Source organism: Syngnathus scovelli, chromosome 10, assembly GCF_024217435.2.
Source record: "Syngnathus scovelli strain Florida chromosome 10, RoL_Ssco_1.2, whole genome shotgun sequence".
In the NCBI taxonomy this organism is placed as follows: domain Eukaryota; kingdom Metazoa; phylum Chordata; class Actinopteri; order Syngnathiformes; family Syngnathidae; genus Syngnathus; species Syngnathus scovelli.
The window spans coordinates 928,212-953,476 of record NC_090856.1 but is presented as its reverse complement, the minus strand read 5'-3'; the positions used below and the strand labels follow the sequence as shown (position 1 = coordinate 953,476).

At 46.1% G+C, this 25,265-nt stretch overlaps 2 protein-coding genes and 1 long non-coding RNA gene across 7 annotated transcripts; 2 read left to right on the top strand and 1 right to left on the bottom strand.

Annotated features, from left to right (window-relative positions):
- The first annotated feature begins 1,042 nt into the window (after positions 1 to 1,042).
- On the top strand, positions 1,043 to 12,681 carry lurap1 (leucine rich adaptor protein 1). 3 transcript variants are annotated; one of them, XM_068652116.1, is made up of 5 exons: positions 1,043 to 1,074; positions 4,200 to 4,308; positions 5,477 to 5,595; positions 5,782 to 6,123; positions 8,988 to 12,681. In XM_068652116.1, exons 4-5 carry the CDS (start codon positions 5,896 to 5,898, stop codon positions 9,789 to 9,791), a joined length of 1,032 nt encoding a protein of 343 aa, XP_068508217.1. In that variant the 5' UTR covers positions 1,043 to 1,074; positions 4,200 to 4,308; positions 5,477 to 5,595; positions 5,782 to 5,895; the 3' UTR covers positions 9,792 to 12,681. The 3 variants fall into 3 exon arrangements, with proteins under 3 accessions (XP_068508217.1, XP_049572815.1, XP_049572818.1); XM_049716858.2 differs by lacking the exons at positions 1,043 to 1,074; positions 5,477 to 5,595 and having other exon boundaries at positions 4,196 to 4,308; XM_049716861.2 differs by lacking the exons at positions 1,043 to 1,074; positions 5,477 to 5,595 and having other exon boundaries at positions 4,208 to 4,308; positions 5,890 to 6,123.
- Positions 1,215 to 4,806, bottom strand: ttc22 (tetratricopeptide repeat domain 22). The gene is made up of 8 exons (XM_049716842.2): positions 4,181 to 4,806; positions 3,177 to 3,477; positions 3,018 to 3,073; positions 2,835 to 2,950; positions 2,627 to 2,745; positions 2,366 to 2,527; positions 2,020 to 2,172; positions 1,215 to 1,909 (listed from the first exon to the last, which is right to left on the bottom strand). Exons 1-8 carry the CDS (start codon positions 4,441 to 4,443, stop codon positions 1,373 to 1,375), a joined length of 1,707 nt encoding a protein of 568 aa, XP_049572799.1. The 5' UTR covers positions 4,444 to 4,806; the 3' UTR covers positions 1,215 to 1,372.
- A 2,117-nt stretch (positions 12,682 to 14,798) lies between the features above and the next one.
- On the top strand, positions 14,799 to 21,202 carry LOC125966338 (uncharacterized). 3 transcript variants are annotated; one of them, XR_007480275.2, is made up of 6 exons: positions 14,799 to 15,603; positions 15,684 to 16,462; positions 16,563 to 17,868; positions 17,932 to 19,188; positions 19,259 to 20,083; positions 20,340 to 21,202. It is a non-coding gene; the product is annotated as an uncharacterized lncRNA (long non-coding RNA). The 3 variants fall into 3 exon arrangements; XR_011087533.1 differs by having other exon boundaries at positions 14,804 to 16,462; positions 17,932 to 19,034; positions 19,113 to 19,188; XR_007480269.2 differs by having other exon boundaries at positions 14,804 to 16,462.
- The last annotated feature ends 4,063 nt before the right edge of the window (positions 21,203 to 25,265 follow it).

Sequence of the window (25,265 nt, the reverse complement as noted above, 5' to 3'; positions counted from 1 at the left end):
TCTATTGCGAATTCCCACCCTGAGGGCCAAAGCTGCAGGGGGTGCAAACAGAGGGATCCCAAAAGCCGTCAAGACAGCCGGGCTGAGCATGTCGCACAACGGGAGACATCGGTTCTCTCCAAATGTTCCCGCAACTGAACAGGCCAGGCAAGGGCAGCAAAAGAATCCATAGCAGCCTGAAAATTGAGATTTGGATCATCGATATGATTGAACCCTCCCTCGTCTGGCTTGTGTTGACAAAACACGTAGTTAAAAAAAAAAAAAAAAAGCAGTCACACCCAACCCTTTCTGGTGAACACTTGCCCGGGTTTGGTATTATTAAAGCAAGAAACAAGTCTTACATGAGCTTTTGTCTTGGCAGCAATCAAGAAGGCCACTGTCCCATTCTGTCAATTTCTGCTTTGGAGACATGCTGAAGGATCAATGAAGTCAATTGGTCAATTCAAAAAGTTGCACACGATGTCATCATTCAGCTGTTGAGATTCAATCGTACATGTGTAACTCTTGAAATTCAGACGTCGAAATCCCAAAACTGTTTTTACTGCTTTCTTAGTCTAAATCGACTTCAATGAAGACAAGTTATACATGAGAGTTTTTCCTATAACCACCCTGCCACCACCTCCTCGGCTGTAAAAATGTTGCTTTGACAAGCATATTTTTAAGACGAGATTCAGAAATACTTGTGCCAAATATTACATTTCTCTTTGCAATATTTTGCCATTGCGCAATCCACATTGATACCTAAATGTGACACTTTTGTTGTTATTATTAACAGCAAATTAAGCCCGCCATTATGCAGTTTCAAAATATTGCTGGTTAAAAACAATTTAGTTCAACAGTCTTGTGTATTTACAAATACAATATGACCTTGCATTATCGGAATTCAAATGACTTCTTATCAGAAAGAGAAATATTTCTTACCTGCTTGATCTTGCGTCTTATCACAGGTGAAGAAAGCAAGAGAAGACTGACAGTGTGAGAATCTTGTCCAATAAAACACAGAGCAATGCAGCAGAACCTGAATACATAGCAGCAATGTGCATTTCGTCAAGTGGCCATTGTTTCATCACGCAGGTGTGTCTCAACTCTGTCCTGAAAAAACTTTTCAGGTTGCTTTACAAGTTATTCAGCTGGCTACTATCTCCTAATATTAATTGTGTTAACAACATGCAAAGATTGTGGATCGCGCTAAATGCAGAACATGTATGACTCTATTTATGTTTCTTATATTTTTAATGACTTGGAAGTATATTAGTCATGGTGAGTTCACAGTGTAAATATGATGTTGAAGTCAAACTTCATTTCAGTACAGCCTTGCTTAATAGTATGTCATACGAAATGCACTTTTTCAAGTTGGTCATTTTGGGGGGCTTCACGCAAAGGACAAAGATCTGGCAAGTGTTCTTTTCTTGTCCATTTGTTTTGGCGCCACAGTCTGCAGTAGCTTTCTGACCAGCTGCATTCGTCCCGTCCTGATGAGAGCTCGAGACAGCTCCGTGACCTCCGGAGTGTTTGTCCGGTACAGGCACCTCAGCTCGGCCTTCACCACATCCTCGGGGTACTTCTCCTCAGCCCTCTGCAAACACTGCTCCATCTGGGTGATAACGTAGTTGACCTCCGGCCCTCCCTGAATGAACACGGCCAGCAAGGCCTGGAGGAGGCAGCGCAGGGCCGTGGTGTCGCTGCTTGATGCTCTTTCTAAGTCCAGAGCGCATTTGAAACAGTCTGCGGCGTTTTGTTCCTCGCCCTTCAGTAGGAGGCAGCGTCCTTGGAGCAAGTGCAGATCAGGCAAGCTGTCTCCCAATTCGTACAGTCGGGCCTGGGACAGACTCACCAAGGCGTTGTTTATTGCCCCCTCGTCCACTAAGAGGCTCTCCTGCAGTGCATCTACACCCATGTAGTAATACACCTAAAGGAGAAGATATTGTAATACTGAACTCTTTGTATGCCAGCGAGGAGAATATTGACATCAATTGACATTGTCGTCCACTTATCTTATTAAGAGGCGGGGCTGCTTACCTGTGCCATCTCCAGGTGAGTCCTCAAGCAAGGACACACAGCCAAGACTTTATCCAGGTTTTTCTGGGCCTCGCTTAACATTTGTCTGTCTGGGACACCGCCTTCCCCACTTTTGGCCTTTTCTAGGTCTCTGATGTAAAGCATCGTGTTGATCTATATCAATCACAATCGGTTGATATGAACGTAAGGCGATGAAGACATCAGCAAGGAATTGTTATTGTTGTTGTTACCCGTCTTGGCTAGAGAAGAGCACTGAATTTTTGTTATTGTGTAGCCCCAGTTTTTTTTTTTTTTTCTTTCATGAAACTAGTTGGAAAATGTTTGGGCCAATGTGGTTGTCTGGTACCTTGGCAAGGGTGCAGTAGGCCTGCCAATTGAGCTCCGGGTCAGGCAGCACATTGAGAGCCATGTTGCAGATCCCTGTGGCCATCTCATGCTTGCCCAGCAGAAAGAACAGCTTGGCCAGGAGATTAAGGATGAACGCATCATCATTAGCCAACTTTATAGCCTGCAAAACCAATTATAGACATCGGCTCTTTGAAATTTTTGGACTCTTCAGCGGATCGTAGTGCTCTGTATTTTTGGGCCTTTGTGGAGCGGAACTTACATTTCCGTAGCAGGACAAGGGATCGGTAGCTGAGTAGCCGCAATTGTGTATGGACATGGGCACTGTGGTGAACTCATCCTGTCTCTCCAGCATGATGCCAACATAACACCAGGAAAGAGCTAGAACGCACAAATGGGGATACGATACAATGTGATACCGTACGATGCGATGTGATGCGATGATAACCATACGAAACAAACGCGTTTACCTTTTTGTTGCGTTTTCTCCGATTCAAGTGTTTCCGTGAGAAGACTTAAGCCCTTATTATAATGAGAGAGTCTGGAATATTCAGCATCCCCTTTGGTCTTGACTATGTCATCTAGTCTGCAGGGAAGAGAGACAAAGAAATGAGAATTGTGTCAGTAGCTTTGTTAGTTATTTTATTTTATACCTGATATAAATGGTCGCCATCTTGAAGTACCAGCTTCGTTTTTCTTCCACTGGTATCTGAAAAACAGTGTTGAAAACCTTGATTCATTATTGATCAAGAGTGAGCTGCAAAATGCTCTTTTGGCATGAATTGATTCTTAGGTGTATGTTTCCAGCTCACCAGGTGCCCGCCGTAGTCCAGAGCTTTGTTAAAGAGCATCAGGGCTGCAGTCAGTTTCTCCCTCAAGTCGTCGTCTCTTTCCAGCTCCACATCATAGGGGTAAACATAGGCCTGCTCTGCCAGGCAGCGGGCTGCCATTTGCCTGCTGTCTTCCTTGGTGGGCTCCTCACCATCTAAGCCCATCAGTTGGGACACTTTCTCCACACATTCCCCGGAATCCAGCTCTCTTCCCAGCTTGTCGTACACGTAGCCAAGGTTGGCCCAAGCGTTGAGGTTCCCCGGATCTTCTTTACAAACGCCTCTGGGAGATTTAGAGACAAAATCGATTGTTGCATATTATGAGGCTTTTTTTTTTTTTACCCAACCTTTTGCCACTTGGCATTGTTGTCAGTATATTTATAATAATGACGTACAACTAGTTTAACTGCTATACATGTAGACTACATGCAAACAGACTACACCCTAAACTACATTTTGTGAGTGCGGTCTAGGACTTGAACCGTGTCTGGGAATTTGCATTCAGACCAGTAGAGATCTGTTGTTCTTGAACGTCATTAATTTGATAAGTAGTGGAAGCACTTGATAAAATAACAAATACTTTCAATTCACGTGTCACTAACCCAACACCTTGCCTTGGATACATGCCAATCAAACCCTGACAAACGAATCATGCGAGTAACGAGTTTTAATGACCAAACTGCTTATAATACGTGCAATTTAAGGAAGCACATTCTTCATTTGACAGACTTGCACCTTACCCGATGCATTCGCGAATAGATATCATATCCTAGATTTGGATTAGCAAGATCACATTGGTCTTGATATCCCAAAACGCAGACAACATTAATTCCAAATTTGTAATTGCAGTCAGAGTGATTTGTGGTCATACAATATTGTTTCTGATCATCAAAAGGTAAAAAGAAAATGTCACTTTCGCAAAAACTAAAAGATGTGAGCAAATCAAAAATGTGAGATTTTCCACAAATGTGCACATGATCGATCACCTGAATATTTCCTCTGCAGTTTGAAGGTGGTCCAGATGAAAAGCCAGTAGTCCGAGAAGATTGCGAACAGCATACTGTAAATATCCAGATTCAGCCTCCAGCTCCCCCTTGAGACTCTCCTGTTTCAGGTAAGTGTCTCTGTGTCTCAGTTTCAAAGGGCCAACGGGATCACAGTTGAGGTTTAGGTCCAAGTGGAAGTGACCAGGAATGTAATCCATGTCCTCCATCAAGGACTCAATGTCCTTTGTTTTGTCCGCTTCCATGAGCGCCCTCCTCCTCCTCCTACCACCCTACATAAGCTTTATTACAACACATGAAAAGCTCCGGTTAGATTAAAATACTGCATGCGTTGCCACTGAATAGTGCAAAGATGATATGCTCGGTCATGACTCATTGGCAGCGCTCACCTGTTGCAGACAGGTTGAACAGGTTGGACTTGGGAGTGACCACGGAGCCCAGGAAGGAAAGTCGCATTTACCAAACACCAGCTTCCTTTTCACGACATACGCGTTTGTGTCTGCTCCAATGAAAGTGCCAATTGATTAGTCATTCCTCATTAGCACCACAACATTAAGTTTATACTGACAGGGATCCTGATTATGTGACATTTATTTTTAGAAGTTGGCTTGTGGTTTATTTGTTGCACCAGTGCAGTAGTTTTTTTTATTTTTATTTTTTTTTTATAGAAGTTGGCTTGTGATTTATTTGTTGCACCAGTATTATCCTGACAGCACGCCGAGGTTGCATAATGTGTGTTTCTAAGCACAGGTATGTGTGGGCAGTACACGGGGGTGTTAAAAATAAACTGGTTTCACTGTTCCCATAGTGGTCATCATGGTAACCAGAACAATTGCATGAAAAAGAAATATACAGGAGAACAAATTTTGAATTACCAACTTTGTAAGTAAATCAATATCTATTCAATAGTTTTATCCATCCTATCAAGCACATCTCAACAATGACGTTAATACAGTTTAACTTTGGTTTATTAGGATTATTCCCAATCTTAAAATGCTTTTCAGGGTTATGGAATCTTATTTTAATTAGTATCAAAATGTCCACTTTACTTATACGGATATATAAAGTAAATGTAACCGAAGTTAGAATAATATTACTATTATAATTATAAAAAGTTGATATTTTTTGACCAAAATTTTCTCATTGGGAAAATCATCCTTAAAATGTTTTCTTGCTTCTCTTATTAAAAAAAAAAAAAAGATTAAAAATGTGCGTTTGCCTTTGTAACGCTTACTTATTTTATTTCGGTAGTTTTACAACATGTTCCTTCCATTGTAGAATTTTGAAAAGCCTTACCGGAACTAAAGTGATGTCATCCCTGAGTGACTTTGACAGCCTATACTGTCCTGCAGACGCGTTCTCAGCTTCTCTGCGGTGCGGCTGCTGTCATCATGCAGGTGGAATGTGCGCACTTTAGCAGCTGCTAACGGGGCTTCCAGCCGGGACGGGAGCCTGCCTGCATGCCTGGTTGCCTACCTGCATGCCTACCTGCATGCATGTGGCCGGCCACACGCATCCCGTCCGTCCGTCCGTCCGTCCGTCCTACGTGGCTGAGATGAACACTCGTCGGTTTGTTTTTCTAGGTTGGCGCAGTCCACCTCAGCTGGACTCGCATGTGATGTACTGCGGGAAGTCGCTCTTCTAACAATTGCGGACAAAACAACAGGAGTCTCGCAATTCTTTTCAACCAGAGCTCCATGACCATGATGGATGACGGAACTTCTTGTGAGAACACTCCGGACCTAAGAGACTTAGAGGCGAAAATCGGCCGCAAAACCCCCGAGGGCTTGCTCAGGTGGATGCGGGATGAGGCAGCGTCTCTCCGGGGAGAAGACAAACTGGCCGCCGCCGCCGCGCAGGAAACCACGAAGGAGACTGGAAAGAAAAGCCTCGATGAAAAGATAACAATATTGAAGACCGAGATGGTGAGTGTACAGTTGCGCGTTGAGTGTGCGCGCGTGCGCGCGTTACAGTATGGCGCATGCACAATATTCTATCCAACTTGCATCAAATGTGTTCATTTCATGTCATATGCAAATGCAGCGACCGCCTGTGTACTTCTGAACTGCATAAAACACATTTAGTGACTGTTGTGCTAGTTTACATTGGCAAAAGGACAAATGCCGATGGATGGATGGATGGATTGATTCACTTTGTGGCCTTTGATAATGTGGCATTGAGACACTTCTACTCCTTATTGTGTTGAAGTAAGTGCAAGAGTAGACTTGTGAACGTTGCACTTTATTAAGCACCCTTCATAACACTGAGGCTGAAAACGTCCCAAGTGATAGTGCACTCTTGCGTGTTAACAAATGATGTTGTGACTGTGTGTGATTTTCTCACTTTCCTGAGACATTGAACCTCCTCTCCATCTCATTAGAGATTAACCCTGTAAAAATAATCACATACAGAGAAATAGAATATCAGTTGATGTACATTTTCTATACAAACATTTCTGCTAAAAAGCTATATCAATGAATGAGTCTACCATCTGTCCCTATGTGGATATTGGCAAAGGGCTTCCTCAAAGGGAGCCCAAGCCATACTGTCATTGCATACAAGAGGCCCAATCTGTTATCTTAAATTCTCGATTTGTTTTATACAGTATTGATGGATTTGGATGATTCTCAAGATAGCAAAAAAAAAAAACACCAATCAATCACTGATTGCAAAAGCACCATTTGTTTGTTACATCAAAATGTGCAGAAAGAGATGGGGGTGGGCGAGTGAGTGAGTGAGTGGCTGCTGTATTATTGAAAGCTTGCTGTGTGTCTGCTTTTTCTACTCGCAGTGATTCAGCACTTAGAAGGTGACAGGCGGAAGCATTTGCGTCGTTTATCAGATCAGGCATTTGCATTTTTAAGGTGCCCGTTTAACAAGAGACACGCTGTACATTGATACACGGGTGTCAAACTCAAGGCCCGGGGGCCGGATCCGGTCCGCCGCATCATGTGATGTGGCCCGCAAAGGCAACTTGTGTGTCAACTTAATGTTTCTTGTTAAAATACTAAAACTGCAAATTGTCTTCCAGTGGGATATTTCAATTTATTTTAAAAACCCCACTCTGAAAATAAATTAGAAAATTGTTACTTTTTTTTAAATGCTGGATTGTGTTGTGTTTATGTGATAATATAAGATAGTCACACGAGGGAAACCATAATTATGATGTGGCCCACAACAAAAAAATGAGTTTGACACCCCTACACTGTCATTTGGTTAGTTTGGTATATTATTCAAGAAAAGGTCTCGTCATAAACACGTTGCATGTAATACTTGTTAGTGGTTGAAATAAATGGCATTCCCTGCTCCTTGGTGTCAAAGTGTAGAAGCTAGGTTTGTCATTTATAATTCAAACATTAATGAGTATCACATGCTGTCTACAGTTTCCTTCCCTGGGCAAAACTTTATTGCATCGCTTCGCTCCCAGGCTTGATTTTCCAGCCACAAGTTGACTGTTTGGGTTCATTCGTGCATGTGCCAGTTGGCTAACATGAAGCTTGTTATGCTGATAAAAAAAAAAAGCCACAGTATTCATTTTTTAAGATGAGGAAAATTGTTAATAATGAGATATTTATAGATTTTTAAAAAAGTTATTCTTCAGCAGTATTGCCTAATAAAATCAACCAAGCCTGTCCTTTCTCTGGAGATCTCCATGGAGAGAAACCACCAACATTCCAAACTCCATCTAAACCACAATTTCTTTTGCCATGAGTTTAACTAAGAAAAAGAAAAAAAAAAAAATCAGAACGTGTCCAAAGAAAACTGCACTCAAGCAGATGTCCAACAATATATCCATCAGTAAAAATGGCAGCGCAAACTATTTGGAACGTTTCTTCTCCAGAAGGTTTAGCCACAAGCTTTGACTACTATTGCTTGGCCCTTTTTTGCTGAGCAGGAAAACTGAAATGTTTTTGGCACAAAAACAAGTCCATTCCACATCTTCCAGCTATCGCTCTCATCAACCTTTGATGCTATTTGACTTTTTCCAAAGAAAAGTCCTCTCCTATTTTATAACCAGGAAGCTTCACTCCATAATGAAGTAGCAATGTGCAAGATAATTCACTCTTTGCTTTGTTAGCGTTGTGCTAGCTCAGCGCTGACGAGGCCTGAAGAACCTTTACTGCCACTCTCATTAGGCCTTGAGTGTCTGCCAGGGCTCCAACGTCAAGCCCATGCACCTTTCATGTTTATCACCCACCCACCCACCGACTCGTAGACATGCTGCGGTGGCACCATATTTGGAAGTGTTCACAAAACGCAGCACCAATTAAGACTTGTTTTGGCGCGGGTAGAGTGAAGCAATGTTTCATCTTTTTTTTGATACAAGCTCAAACAGGTCAGGGAAATATTGCATACTATGGCGCTAGGTGTATATTAAATCTGTTTTTGAGTCATTTATTTTCACATTGACACGGCAGGGCAATAATTACGCACTGGAAGAAACGAGACATAATGCATACTGAGATAGAACTCAGACAGTCGTGGGGGTTCTGCAGCCACTTTTTAAAGAGCAGACATTCTCACATTTTGAGGCTAAATATACCAAAGCCCTACCACAACCATTTTGAGCCGTTAGGGAGAGTGATTGGCTTTTAATAATCCCTTTCCAATGATGCATGGGAGATATGAGAGTTGAGGGGAATTTTAAACATAGCAATGGACGGTGCCGGATGACCACGAGTATGAAAAGTTGTTAGACCTTATTGACTTGGTCTCACCCAATTTATTCTCTTGTGTTGCTGAGCTTCAGAAAAGACAAGAGCTATTTCCATTTCTTCTGTTTCCACAGGCACACTTGCGCTCGGTGGACATTAAGATCCTACAGCAGTTGCTGGCGGTCCACGAGGGCATCGAGGCAGTCAAATGGTTGCTGGAAGAGCGCAGCGCGCTCACCAGCCGATGCAGCAGCCTGACCAGCAGCCAGTACAGTCTGGGCGAAGGCCCCGACACCTCCTGGAGAGGCTCCTGGAGCAGCCTTCATGACTCCAACGACAAGCTGGACAACATTTCCATCGGCAGTTACCTGGACACCCTGGCGGACGATATGGATGAATACTGTCCCTCGAGCTCAGAGTCGGTCATCTGCGCTTCCACGCCGCAGGTCTCCGAGGCTCCTGCGGGGGGCCGGACAGCGGAGGTCTCCTCGGCCAAGGTCTCTGCTACGGCGACTGGACAGAAGCCTACAGAGACTGGCAACGGAGCTCCAATTGACATTCACTCCCAATCAAATGAGAACGTTATCAGTGATGTCAATGGAAACGGGATAGCTGGAGGTGAAAGTGGAAAGATATTCGTTCCCACCAACATTCCAGAAGCCAAACGAGATGCTTCGGTTTGCACCAAGGTGGCGGAGGCAGGCTCGGTTCCTTTGAACGCTACCTTGAGCCAGAGCACTAAGGCCAACGGGAACGTGGAGAAGACGACAGCGACCGGCAGCCGCGCTCGCATCGCCCTCAAACAGAGCCCCAAATGTAAAGCTTACAAAAATGGAAAGGTTGACTTGGATACTTGCAAACGAAACGGCAAAATGCATCTGGAGTATGATGCTCACTGGCGCTGGGTGCAGTCACAAGAAGATGTGACGTTTTTGTGAAACTACTGAGCAGCCGATGATGTCTACAAATGGGCTGCTTTTCTCTGCAATAAAGAAAGAAAGCAACTTTTCTTTGCACACTATACATGAGATATTAATACTTATATTATTTCCAGTTTGAAGTTACAATGGTACCAGTGCCGTGCAGACGTGTTTTCTCAGGCTACCTTTTAGCTTATATTTCAACCCCGAAACACTCCTTGACTTTGTATTTAACAGCTTAACAACCATTTTTCTCCTGGCTATAAATGATATATCTTGAGCTATTGTGATCTTTCAAGGTTGTCTAAACCACGTCAGTGTAGTAGACCACTCCATTTGGCTCACCCAATTTTCAGTCAGTATGCTACATGCTAATACAATTAATTAGTCTGTGAGCATGATTGTCTCAAACAAGTGGCGCTAGTTACTTGAGCTAAATGTCGAGGGCGTTCCCCTCATTCTCCATTTTATGCAAATGGGTGTCTTCTACTGTACGTGGCGCTACAACCCTCAGTGCTTAACCTCCTACCATGGGCCATCCGTTGATGTCAAAGTACTTTCCATGGCTAGTTGTAGGTACATTTGGAATATGCCTTCTCTGTCAGACCCAAAATGTTGACTTCCTTATTGCAAGCAGATTTGTGCCTGATTGGTGGAAACCTTAAATATGATGTACATGCTTGTTCCTTCCTTCCTTCCTTTCCTTCCTTTCCTTTCCTTTCCTTCCTTCCCTCCTTCCCTAGCTCCCTCCCTCCCTCCCTCCCTCAAGATGGATGCACTATTTTTGTGGTATCGGGTTATCAATGTATTTTGCCTGCTCCTGCCTTCTGCTTGTGCGTTTAAAGGGCCGAGACCGAGACCGAGACTGAGATGAGCGTTTTGACTGGACAGGTGAACGCATGACTTTCAAAATAAAACTCCGTTAACATTCTGATCAATAAAACATTTTTTTGTCTTTTGTAAACAGCAGGGCGAGATGAGTAGTCTTCCAGACAGTTGGTGCTATGCACAAACCACGTTCCATTCACGCTGCGGGGGCGGAGTCGCTGGTTAGCCTCAAGATTGTAGACCGTAAATTTCATTGTCAAAATTGGCACATTGTCATGATGGAATCTTGTACTGAGAACTTGCTTGGTCCATTTGGAGAGTCGACATGACGTCATCAAACCCCTCCTTCCTCTTTTAACATATGTGCTGGCTAGAAAGTAAGAGCGCATGCCAAAGAGACTGTCTGCTCCACTAGTTTGTGGTTTTCCTTCCAAATGAGCTCGGCCATATGTCAATGCAGAGAGCAAAGCTGTAAAAGCCATTATAGCAATGTCCACCATTTGATTGTATAGATGTGAACATTGTTTCACGACAAAATCCCAGCAGGCTGCTGAAATTGATTGTTTCGCTCAGAGCTGTTAGAAAAAAGTCAAGTGAATTTCTCTTAATCATCCCGAGCCGACCACAGGCAAGTCGGATGAGATGTCATTTATTCCGGCCGGCTCTTGACTTGAAGGGCTTGATTCACAATCGTCTTTCCTCCTCGTGCTCATCGTCTTTTGAGTAGCAGCCATGAGCTACCTTGTATGCACTCCAAATGCTTTTGCTTTGTCCATTTGTGAGGAGCTCACAGACAGACAGACAGACCGACCGCTTCTTGTGGTTTCCCAGGAGGCTGAAAAGAGAGCTGAAGAGTTAGCAGCTGAGAGGAAGGAAGCAACCTGCTGCTTTCTTCTCCAAAAGCTATGAAAGAAACGTTTCAGACAGCGAGTCCAAATAATGTGGAAGAGCCAAAACCTCTTTCTGAAAGCGAATAGATCACATGAATGGCATTCACTTTGTTTGAAGCCCTCCCTGAGTATTGATCTGCTTGACCATAGCCAGGCTCTTATGTTTGTTCTTCACTTCAAGGTCTCTGGCGGTCGATATTACTTTGAACATCTGATGGCAGACGCCTGCAGACGTTTACCGTCATCTCGATATAGATTAGGCAAATATGAGAAGGTGTGACAGTAATTCAATTTTCATTGACCTCGAGATGGTGCCTGCCTTCCTTCCAGCAATGTTCTTCGTCAGTATCCAAAAAGCCTTCTCTACATTGCTGATGCAGCTCATAGAAATGTCAACCGCATTTGGATGCATGACTACACACATGCACATATTTCAAAGTCAAGTGGCGACGCAGTTCACTTGACTTTGGTGATCTGACTAGGTCAAGTTATCATCAGATGAAGCGTAAGAAGCTTTGCCCCTATTCATGAGGCCTGATGCCAAAGACCCCGCTTGTTCATACATCAAAGGCATATTTGAAAGAAGCGTCGCCACGTAGCCCACCAATTAGGCTTTAATTGAGCGTCCGAGTGTAAGGGGGCCTTTCACTTGCCCCCCTTTCACCCCGTTAGCCAGAGACAAACACGCTTTGTGACACCCGCACCGCACTGCAGCGATCTGAAGGCATTCCTCTGGCCCAACCCGACCCGACCCACTTATGTCCCCGATTGCTGTTAAAAACAGCTCCTGATCTAAGGGTTTAAGCTTGGAATCTCAGCTGTGTTCTTCCTGTTTTCTTCTTCTTATTCTGAGCGAGGGCAGGGATGCTTCTGTCTGTCTGTCTGTCTGTCTGTCTGTCCGTCTGCCTGCCTGCGTGTTGTTTGTTTCCCACCAAATATTCCCATGATGTTTGTTTGACTCTGACACACTTGCTGCTCCAAACCGCATTCCAACAATGTTTTTGTTTTTTTGGTCAATGTTGTCCATATTCACATTTTTCATCTACATTTTTTTCTTTTTGTGCACCCTTGTGAATGTAATGATGTATTTGCACACAACTGAGCTGCATTTGAGCTAAGATTACAGGGCGAGAGAGAATTTACATTCCCTGGGAGCCAAAGTGTGTCCGGCATGAAGTAGTGCGGTGCCAGGCAACCAAAGCCCTCTGTTTACTGAGAAGGGAGAAAAAAAAAAAAAAAAAAAGGACCGATGTGAGCTTGCAGCACTCAGTCAAACACCAAGGGAGAATTCCCCCTCATTTCCTTTGTGGTTGTGTTGTTTTATCGTGAACTTGCCACCATCTGACCTTTGGTCCAAATGTTAAGACCTTCAAAGCTGCATTGGTAGTGAAAGCCCATCATTACTGCTCCATCAACAGACATCAGGCGATCAATGAAGGATTTACAATGTCAAGCTGCTGAAACCTTCCCATTAGCAAGGAACACCAATGCCACAACACACAACGTTGAGTTGATCTCCTGAAGCACATCTGCTGTTTGTTGGTATTTTTAGCTGTGTGTGTGTGTGTGTGTGTGGTTCCATCTATGTAGGCTCCAGTCCAAGCTGTGACTTCTCACTGACCCCCCCTTCAAAATTGCAGGTAAGCGTGTCCTTCTAGCCATTGCATATTTTCACTTGGCATATCTTTTATTCCCTGCTCGTTGAAATGGATTCATTTTCTCCTTGATCGGAAACATTTGTGTCTCTCACATTTGGACTCGATGACATTCTTTCCAAGGCAAATCAGGAAAGTATCCGAGGTCCATGGTTGGCTGTGTAATGACAACAAAGCCGCCGTCTCTCTGGGCCTTTCTTTCCATAACCATAGCTGAACAGAGCATGGCATCATTTGCACTGCCTTTGCCAGAGCCAGTTGCTCTTTGCACCTTCATGTCCATTTATGGAGATCGAACACCAGTACGTCAAGTCTGTGAGCTAGTGTTGGCTCGTGAGTGAACGACGATTCGTTCAAAAGAACAAATCTTTTCAGTAAACGAGTGACTTTTTTCAGTTCATATGACTTCAACCAGTAGGTGTCAGTAATGCCCATTGAAACTGGTGCCACCTCGCCGTAAAACAAAACGAAGAAGAAAATGACGTCACTTCCCGTACACGAACGAGTCGTGAATTGCATTTCCCGTTCCCCAACGGAACGCATCTGTGAGTGAGTGAGTGAGCGAGTGATTTGCATTTCCAGTTCATCGCGAGAACAGATCAGTGATGGAACGAATCGTGACTTTCCCGTTCGCGACCGATCGATGGGTCAACTGCCTTCCATCCTTCCCGTGCATCGACGGATCAGTCAGTGAAGGTGTTGCGTCGTCTCCCTCCTTGCGTGAACTCTGGATGCCAGGATGTCGATTTGCCAAGGAAAGAAAGAACCACTCACTGAAACACCGCTTCTTTTATGCACGTTTTATGCTTACTTTATTGCATGCGCCGTGATGCAAAAACTGAGAGATTATGCTTCTCTTTGGGTAATCTTGATTTTAGAACGCTTAAAATAACGTGTATGCATATATATACGCCTAAATATTGTTATCCAATATATCTACTGTAATTTTACATTAGATTGCTGGTTTGATTATTTGATTATTATTATTATTTTAATAAACATTTATATTAGATTGCTGGTTTGAAATTTACTTTTATTATTATTATTTTAATAAACATTAAAACCTGTTCAATCTTGTCTGGTGTTTTATTCTTTGTTTTTATTTTTTTCGGCATGAAAACAAAAATCTGACATTTGGTCAACTGCTTTGTATGACAATATGTATATGTTTTACGTTCTGTAATATGTGTTGGTGTCTTCCAAAATAAAGAGCAAGTAGTCAAATACACATACATTCTTGACACATGCAAAAAATGCATAAAGTTATTAGGTACACACAGATCAAACAGCCAATCAGAAAGTGGGGGTGAGGGCGGGTGTGGCACTTTTCACTTAAACCACGGGTGTCGACCTCCAGTCCTCGAGGGGCCACGTTCCAATATGTTTTCCAAGTGACCCTCGTTAAGCGCACCTGCGTGGAAAGTTTTAGCTCCTTTCACGTTCTGCAGTGGCTAAAACTTTTCACGCAGGTGCGCTTAACGAGGGAAGCACACGGACACTCCATTAGGTACACCGCCATTTTCAAGTGTACCTAATAACAGGCCACTTTATGCGGTGTACCTAATGGAGTGTCCAAATGACGTCACAGAGCAAACAGCTAATCAGGAGGTGTGGGTGAGGGCGGGTGGGGCGCTTTTCACTATAATATAATATATAATATAATATAATATAATAATTGTCCACCACAAGACTTAGATTTAGACCATTTATTTTCAAGATTAAAATACTTACAAGATGACATTGCTCTTTCTCACAGGGCAAGTTTATCAGACGCTACCTCCAGAATGTGGGAGTGGAGAGGATGTAATGTCATCATTGAATATTTGTGGGATCAGCTAAACAAAGGAGTTCTCGTGTCACATTGAATGTATTGTTAACATTAAAAGGTCATTATTAATCAGTAAAAGCCTGCTACTTTGTATTCGTTGAACGATTCGTTTGAACGAATCGTTTGAGTGAACCTGATTCTAAAGATTCGTTCACCTAAAAGAACTGGAATGCACATCACTAGTCCGAAGCAACCCGTTCCACAGTAGTCACCATGACAGGCGACCACCTGGTGGCGTTAGTGTGCGTTCAAACGAATCGTTTGAGTGAACCTGATTCTAAAGATTCGTTCACCTAAAAGAACTGGAATGCACATCACTAGTCCGAAGCAACCCTTTCCACAGTAGTCACCATGACAGGCGACCACCTGGTGGCGTTAATGTGCGGAGCGCCGTTGGACGATCAGGAGAAGAAGATTTGAATCGATGGCTGTGACGTCAGGGCTTTAGGTCAATTGAAGACAGGTGTGCTCGCTCAAGGGGAGTTATCATATGCAGGTCCCACCAAGCGCGTGGCGGCGCGGCGGACGGTTTCTCAGGTGAGCGAGCATGCTAGCAAATGTTTGTCGTCTCCTGCCGTTTTTCACGACGGACGCCGTGTTTGTTGCACGATTGGCACGCTTTGTTGGAGGTAAATTGTAGGCCGCAGGCAATTCAGCCCGTGCGCAAATGTTTGCAGTTTCTTACGATGCCATTTTTTATTTCTTGCAGGATTTTCGCTGTCCAGGGAGTGCACGCCACACTCGACGTTGCGTCGCGTCGTTGCGCGTTTTGGTCGTTTTGCCGCTACGGTATTTCAAATGTCTTTCGCGTTTTTTTGTTTGTTCTTTTTTTGAATCCTGGCCAGCGTTTTTTCATTGGTTTGTGGAAGGTTCGTAAATGACGCCGCCGATAAGCGCGTGTTTGTCTGACTATAGGAAATGTTAGTTTGACTCTAGCCAACTAAACAATTTTTTTATTATTTTATATAATGCGTGTGCGATTTCCGTGTTATGCAAACTGATAAATGTAACGAATTTGTTACGTCATGTCCAAATCAGAGCAAAGCCATTCAAAGATGGCGCCCGCCCGCCCTCGTTCCGTTACGCAACAAACATTTGCGCCGGTTATTTTCTCCCGTTTTGGACGCGCTAACCCGGATCATCCATCTGTCCAATGTGAGGTGAGTTGATGAATGATGAAATTAAAATATGAAGTATAATCCTGAATAATTATCATAATTTACTACAATATAATGATTATATATTTTTTCAACTGCAAATCTCTACTTAGTATGTATAAAATTAAAATATATCCATTTTTGTTGCAATAATTTCTGTTTGTCTTTTGTAGCACTAGAAAAGGCTGCCTAGCCAGCAAACTCTCTCTCTCTCTCTCTCTCTCTCTCTCTCTCTCTCTCTCTCTCTCTCACACAAAGCAAGCAGGAGGCTCTTGAGGAGCTATTTCAGTGATGCTGAGGACACTAAGGAGGAAGAGTAGTCCTAAATCAGGTGAAAACCTGTTTTTGTCAAGTTTCAGCTTCCCAACACACAATGGTTGTCGAGTTTTAGCTTCCCAGCACACAATTAATGGCTGTCTGTGTTATTGTAGGCTGCAAGAGGAGCCGGATGGGATAAGTAATTCCACATGAAAAGGCGCAATGGCCTATCCAAGGGCGCAATGGCCTATCCAAGGGTGCAATGGCCTATCCAAGGGCGCAATGGCCTATCCAAGGGAGCCATGGCCTATCCAAGGGAGCCATGGCCTATCCAAGGGAGCCATGGCCTATCCAAAGGAGCCATGGCCTATCCAAAGGAGCCATGGCCTATCCAAAGGAGCCATGGCCTATCCAAAGGAGCCATGCCACATCCATAGGAGCCATGCCACATCCATAGGAGCAATGCCACATCCATAGGAGCAATGCCACATCCATAGGAGCAATGCCACATCCATAGGAGCAATGCCACATCCATAGGAGCAATGCCACATCCATAGGAGCAATGCCACATCCATAGGAGCAATGCCACATCCATAGGAACAATGCCACATCCATAGGAGCAATGCCACATCCATAGGAGCAATGCCACATCCATATGAACAAGGCCATATCCAAAAGAGCAATGCTATATCAAGAATCAAGCAGCACGCTGCAAAAGTCGACGTGTGCGGATCATGTGCCCAGGAGGGGGCAGTGTGGTTGCCTTTGGTTATGGGTGCACGACAGAAAGGTTGCAGGTGTGGCCAGTGTTTGGGGGTCTGACGGTTGGTCTTGCTTAAGAGGTTGTGGCTTATCTGGATCCAGCGGTGTCTTGCGCTTGGTTGCCATTGACGGCTCACTTGGGGGAGGACGTGGTGACTTGGATGGAGACAAAACTAAACTTTGACGTGGATCTGAATGTTCAATTTTGCCATATGACGTGTACCATTTTGTGTCTTTTTCTAACCTGCCACTGTTGTACTTGCTGCATTCTTTGTTCTCCCCCCCTCGGTGTAGGGCGGCGTTGGAGCGAGCCGATTCCGAATGTCCAATTTTGCAATTTGACTTGTACCATTTTGTCTTTTTCTAACCTGTCACTGTTGCACTTCATCTAACCCTAACCTACCACCACTGTGGTACTTGCGTTCTTTGTTTTCCCCTAGATGTTGGAGCGAGACAGTCACATTGTGTGTCTTTTTCTAACCTACCACTGTCGTGCTTGATCGAAGCCTAATCTACCACTGTGCGTCCTTTGTTCTCTAGGTGTAGGGGGCGGTGTTTGGGCGAGCCGGTCCACAAGGAAGACGTAATGATGCGAGCAGCGCCCAACTCATTGCATGTTCTGCCGTTTACAGGCCGGACGCAAAAAGGGGGGGAGGGGGCGCACGGCCCGATCCGACCCGGCGACGGTCACCAAAAGCAGCTAGTCGCTGTGCTCAAGTAAGCAAGTGACCGACGACTTGGGGTGCTCTTTGAGTTTCTAACATGTTTCTGTTTCTGCAGATGGCGACCGGGACGTGACACAATCTGATCAGAGGTGGACTGACTTCTGTGGCATTGATCTGAAGTCGCCGAGTTCTGAGGGAGACCCGCTTCCCTGGAGGCGTCGACCTGCGCAGCTTGAACGTGTGAAATGGATTTTTAATTTTTTTTAAAATTACACCAGCGGTGTCCCAATGTCTGCTTGAGGGCTGCATACTGAAACAAATTCAGAATTCTTTGACACCAATTCATTCAATCAATCACAAAATGTTGCCATTGACATTTTGCGCTACAAAGCAGTGTTGCGTTCATTCGTGTGGTGTGTTGATCAAGTTGCCCCGAGGCTGCCATTTGGACACCAATGGTGACATGTGTGTAGGGCTGCACGTGTATTGGAAAACTGCCATATGGTGGTCTAGGTTATTGACATGCACTTCAAGACAGCAAAGATTTGTTTTTTCATATCTCAAATGAAACATGTCTTCTTGCCTAACTATGTATTTGTAATGAGTTAAGACAATAAGTCATTGATGTAAGTTAAAGTTAACTAATCTAACTGATCTCATTGCGATCAAATAGTTAACCTCCATCCAAGAATGTTGCACAACTTGCCTCAATGCAGTGGTCTGGCCCAATACTGCCATATCATTGATTTTCCAAAATGTTGTGCAGCCCTCATTGAGTGCCAAACGCGCAGCGACGGGAAGCGCAAGCGACCGCGCAGCGACGGCAAGCGCAAGCGACCGCGCAGCAAGCGCAAGCGACCGCGCAGCAAGCGCAAGCGACCGCGCAGCGACGGCAAGCGCAAGCGACCGCGCAAGCGACAGCTAGCGCAAGCGACTGCAAGCGCAAGCGACTGCAAGCGCAAGCGACTGCAAGCGCAAGCGACCGCGCAAGCGACGGCTAGCGCAAGCGACGGCTAGCGCAAGCGACCGCGCAGCGAGACTTTTGTGCTTGTCTTGCAAGGTGGAAGAGACGATGTATGAAACGAAGAGCCGGTGGACGGAGGCCACCAGACCCGCGATTGGTGAGCGGGTTGCAAAGGAACGAATCACCCAAAGAAAGCAGTCGCCAAGTGTTGAAGAGGAGACTGATGCATGACTGGCCAAGGCTGGCCAGAGGCGGTGACATGGCAATCCAATCGGCAAGCGTAGTGTACACACTTGGTTTTAATTTGATTTCCTTATTTTTCTGCCTTTCAGCTGGCAGCGGATGGGGCGAGCGCCAGCCTGCACCGAGAGGGACTGGGCTGCACCCACAAGACCAGGGAGGGGGCAGGTAATGAGTACGCTGACAGAAGTGAACCGCATGCAACTGAGTGCCGTTTGTCTTTTTGCACTTGTGCGAGGCGAAAGACGAGTCCAACACCGGCCGAAGCAGACCCGGACCTTGGCCCGTGACGAGCGGCCCGCACGAGACTGATGGGTGCAGATGCAGCCAGCGTTTCGGGGGAGTATGACTTTGTTTTTTCTTTTGTGCTTTCCCTACCCCTGTCTGTTTGAATAGGGTAACGAGTAGCACGCACGGGCATTTGGGTTGCTGTGACCCTCTAGATACGAATTGGCAAAGTAGACACCCCTTCCCTCCCTCCCTCCCTCCCCCCCTCTCTCTCGCTCTCTTTCTCCAATGTGCCCGGCAGTACCTGCATGGCCTGGTGCACTCAGGTTGGAACGTGGCTATGCCTTGCCCTTTGTGGAATACCAGGGTATAATGTCTGCCAGACTGGGTCCCAGTGTCGTCGACGGTGTCGAGGACGAGGAGATTCTCCGTGACGCTCTCCGTGAAGTCACGTTTTCCTATTTTTCCCTCTCGGGGCCAAGCCAGCTCTACTCAGGGGGAACTGGCCGGTTGCGCTTAAGTGCGCACCAAAGCCTCTTGTCATCTCCTCTCGCTCCCTCCCTTCCTCCCTCCCTCCCTCCCTCCCTTTTTGTAAGGGGTTAAACATTTCATAACCCGGATCGCTCCAATGCGTATGAGACATGCGCCAGCCCGTGCGTGCCGCTAGTTACCTGATTCAAACTTACCTTAGTCAAGGTTGGGGGGGGGGGGTGCTAGTGGAAATTTTCCCCTTGCTGAAACCACCACAATATGTCTGCCTTTCAGGATTGCTGGGGCAGTGGATCGGACGAGTCCCTGCACAGAGAGGGACTGGACAGGACCGCGAGACCAGAGGGTAATAAAAAACTTTATTTGTAGAGCACCTTTCATACAAGAAATGCAGCTCAAAGCACTTGACAACAAAGAAAGAAATTATAAGCATGGAACTCTTCATATAGGAACAGACAAAAAGAAAACAAAAACATTCATGTATGCATACGCAATTAATAAAGGGAAGCTTATTAAAATGGGAGCAAGCTTTAATAGACAGGTAGTGAGTACGTCCACAGAAGTGAACCGCATGCAACAGAGTGCCGTTTTTCTTTTTGCAGTGGCACGAGGCGGAGGATGAGTCCAAACGTCGAATACCGGCCGGGCGGGGAGGAGCCAACCATGGGCCGACCTTCGCCCGTGATGAGCGGCCGACACGAGACGGACGGGCGCGGATGCGGCGAGGGCAAAGCGCCCAGCCAGCATTTAAGGAGAGTATGACTTTGTTGTTTCTTTTGTCCTTTCTTTCTTTCCCTCCCTCCACTTTTTCACTGGGTGTGCACACTGGCTGTCTGCATGATGCCTCTTTCTTTCTCTCTCAGCGCTGCGTCATTTTGCAATATTGTTGTTTTACTGTTGTTTTTTTAATCATGAAATGAACTGTTTGTACTGTAATTGTGTGTGTGTGTACCACTGAACTGCAATTAAACTGAACTGAATTCAAGTGGTCCATTTTAGGCATTGGCAGTCTATCGTGCATACAAACTGGAATCATTTGAGACATTCTCAATGACAAGACAATTGTAAAGTTAGGCTGAAACAAAATTGACTTGTTAAATATGCAGTGTCAGGCTTTTTATTTATTTTAACTACACAAAGAAAAGCTGGATGCATTCTAAATTGTTGACAAAAGCCAAGTAGCCAGACACCCATAGATGCAAACGACAAGCGTACAAACGGTCTCTGTTGCGATCAATAAGTCATCTTTGGCAACCCTGCTTTAAAATGGCCACCGAACTCAGAATCTTGCAGAATGTTGGTACATTTGTCTGTATGAATAAAAGCTGTTATTTTAATGTAGTCAGAGCCGTTTTTTTGAATCGTCATGCAGCATGCGGGCATTCTTGTGAATAAAATCAACTGTGGTGTGTTTGCTTCCTGTTGGTGGTCTTGTAAATAAAGTCAACTTTGGTGTCAGTCATCATTCGCGATGTGGCTCAATCGCTGTTGCTTCTCTTGAATGTGAAACTTATTGCATGTTTTGTTACAGGCCTTGATGTCTTCATTGGCTGTCTGACTACAAAAAAGGCCGTTGCTGTACAGTCCAGGTTGCTGCTAAAGTCAATTGAATTTATGAACATAGCGTGTAACTTCCGGGACTTTAGCTTTCAATTCAAAGCAGAGTTTCGGAACTACACGGCCAGCCTCGGCACATGTACTGGGTGGTAGCACCCAGTTCAGAGTAAAGGCCAGAGTGGTCTTATTCATACCGGCATCCTTATGAAATTGACCATATCAGAAAGGCTAGATGAATTCCAAGTGCTGCCACCGACTAGCAGCACATTTGCCTCAACCTGTCTGATGCTGGCTCAATGCGATGCACCTTTCATTGTTTTGCCCAAAACAACCTAAGAAATAAAGAAGTACTGCCAATGTGCATGTGTGTTAAAAGTCCAAAGCACTCATTTGCATGATAGACCAAATGCTAGATAGTTGCCTCAACCTGTCTGATGCTCTATGTAACTCTACGTGATCATTTTTAATCATTTTAATTAAGTACGTTACAAATGGTTGGGTGGCGGGTCAGAGCTTGCTTTGACAAAGGAAGTGTAAGGCGCTCCTTCCCTCCGCTAGCCTATGGGAGGTCCTTGGGCTAGACTGAGTACCCATTTAGCCCCCCCTTGTCAGGGTCACGATGAAGCCACGGGAAGCAGGTGGTGGATGAAATTTGAAGGCAGCCAGAGAGTATCTTTGTTACTGGTTTTGGACTTCGTCGTGCTGAGCAGAGGATACCCTTAGGTACAATGGTCAGGACAGCCGCCCAGTATGGGCACTGCTCGGACAGAAAGCCATGGAAAGACATTCAATTCTTTGGATGACAGAAGACTGGAGGACCGTGGCCGTCAATGCCTTTTCCAGGCAAGACACCTGATGATGATGATGATGATGATGATGATGACAAATGATAGGCGCCCCAATTAGACAGCTGGGTCAATGTGACCCGTCTTTTGCGGTTTGTTCTGCCCAAAGCAACCTAACAAATACACATAAGCACTGCCGCCATCTCGACAATGTGCATGTCTCTCAAAAGTACAAAGCAAACAAGTTCATTTGTATAATACACTTCTAAACCACACGCTAAAATAATTCATGTGATGCAGAAAGTCTTCTTGCTATGATTTGCCAATTTGAGCAATGACGTATCCGGACCCGAGGCTGGGGGTTGCCCGTCCATGTGCCTAATCGCTCGGGCATTGATACATCAGCAATGCTTCTTTCTAGGTCTCCTCATGTCCTCAGCATTGCAAACCTTTGTGCCGGTACACCATATGAAGTAAATGACGGAATGTTTTTTTTTTATTTATTATTATTACACCTCCTCTAATGTGTATCAAGCATACCAGATCGTGTTTTAGAACAGCCTAGAATAGTAAATTACAAAAAGTTTAAAAAAAAAAAACTTGTAAAGTCTTAAAAAGTTATTAATCGCTGAAAGTACAGGTAAGCGTCTGCTTATTCGTAGCCATCGCAATGTAGCGAATACCGCAGGGCGGCATATGCAGTAGGCAGCGCAGGCGGCAGAGAGCGCAGGCGGCATGGTGGGCAGAGAGCGCAGGCGGCATGGAGCGCAGGCGGCGCAGGCGGCGCAGGCGGCGCAAGCAGCAAGGGTGGGGAATCGAACCCTGGATCTCAGGTGTTCAAGCGCAGCGACGGAGCCACTCGCCAAGCGTGGCGAGCTCGGCAGTCACCCCGCTTTCACTTCGAGTCATTCTTAGACGTTCAGTATTGCGCTCCGCGCGCGATGGGTAAGTACAAAAGGGAACAGACCGCCGCTGGCTGTCAGGTCACACTGGCCGACCGGTTAGTGACACGGCCTCTTGCCCCGTACAGTCCTGGTTCGATCCCAGGGGTGAGCACATTCACCGGGCCACTTTTGTAGGTGTCTGGATACATGCATATAGATTGCATATCCAAGTATTTATTTATGTGTAAACGCCCAGTGTGGCCCCGCCCGGAAGTGGGCGGAGCGATCCAGCTGGCCCCGCCCCCGTCGAAATGGCCCCGCCCCTGGCCCCGCCCCCTGCCCTACTAAATGACAGTAGGGCAGGGGGCGGGGCGAAGCCCCGCCCCCTGCCCTACTAAATGACAGTAGGGCAGGGGGCGGGGCGAAGCCCCGCCCCCTGCCCTACTAAATGACAGTAGGGCAGGGGGCGGGGCGAAGCCCCGCCCCCTGCCCTACTAAATGACAGTAGGGTAGGGGGCGGGGCGAAGCCCCGCCCCCTACCCTACTAAATGACAGTAGGGCAGGGGGCGGGGCGAAGCCCCGCCCCCTGCCCCATCAAAAGACAATTAAAAGTGTATTGAAAGACAGTAGGGTAGGGGGCGGGGCGAAGCCCCGCCCCCTACCCTACTGTCTTTCAATACACTATTAAAAGACAGTAGGGTAGGGGGCGGGGCGAAGCCCCGCCCCCTACCCTACTGTCTTTTAATAGTCTTCAATTCAATTTCAATACACTATTAAAAGACAGTAGGGTAGGGGGCGGGGCTTCGCCCCGCCCCCTACCCTACTGTCTTTTAATAGTGTATTGAAAGACAGTAGGGTAGGGGGCGGGGCTTCGCCCCGCCCCCTACCCTACTGTCTTTCAATACACTTTTAATTGTCTTTTGATGGGGTAGGGGGCGGGGCTTCGCCCCGCCCCCTGCCCTACTGTCATTTAGTAGGGCAGGGGGCGGGGCTTCGCCCCGCCCCCTACCCTACTGTCATTTAGTAGGGCAGGGGGCGGGGCTTCGCCCCGCCCCCTACCCTACTGTCATTTAGTAGGGCAGGGGGCGGGGCTTCGCCCCGCCCCCTACCCTACTGTCATTTAGTAGGGCAGGGGGCGGGGCTTCGCCCCGCCCCCTGCCCTACTGTCATTTAGTAGGGCAGGGGGCGGGGCCAGGGGCGGGGCCATTTCGATGGGGGCGGGGCCAGCTGGATCGCTCCGCCCACTTCCGGGCGGGGCCACACTGGGCGTTTACACATAAATAAATAATTGGATATGCAATCTATATGCATGTATCCAGACACCTACAAAAGTGGCCCGGTGAATGTGCTCACCCCTGGGATCGAACCAGGACTGTACGGGGCAAGAGGCCGTGTCACTAACCGGTCGGCCAGTGTGACCTGACAGCCGGCGGCGGTCTGTTCCCTTTTGTACTTACCCATCGCGCGCGGAGCGCAATACTGAACGTCTAAGAATGACTCGAAGTGAAAGCGGGGTGACTGCCGAGCTCGCCACGCTTGGCGAGTGGCTCCGTCGCTGCGCTTGAACACCTGAGATCCAGGGTTCGATTCCCCACCCTTGCTGCTTGCGCCCCATGCTGCCTGCGCCGCCTGCGCCGCCTGCGCTACATGCCGCCTGCGCTCTCTGCCCACCATGCCGCCTGCGCTCTCTGCCGCCTGCGCTCTCTACTGCATATGCCGCCCTGCGGTATCCGCTGCATTGCGATGGCTACGATTAGGCAGACGCTTACCTGTACTTTCAGCGATTAATAAGTGAATTAATAACTTTTTACGACTTTACAAGTTTTTTTTTTTTTAACTTTTTGTAATTTACTATTCTAGGCTGTTCTAAAACACGATCTGGTATGCTTGATACACATTAGAGGAGGTGTAATAATAATAAAAAAACATTCCGTCATTTACTTCATATGGTGTACCGGCACAAAGGTTTGCAGTGCTGAGGACATGAGGAGACCTAGAAAGAAGCATTGCTGATGTATCAATGCCCGAGCGATTAGGCACATGGACGGGCAACCCCCAGCCTCGGGTCCGGATACGTCATTGCTCAAATTGGCAAATCATAGCAAGAAGACTTTCTGCATCACATGAATTATTTTAGCGTGTGGTTTAGAAGTGTATTATACAAATGAACTTGTTTGCTTTGTACTTTTGAGAGACATGCACATTGTCGAGATGGCGGCAGTGCTTATGTGTATTTGTTAGGTTGCTTTGGGCAGAACAAACCGCAAAAGACGGGTCACATTGACCCAGCTGTCTAATTGGG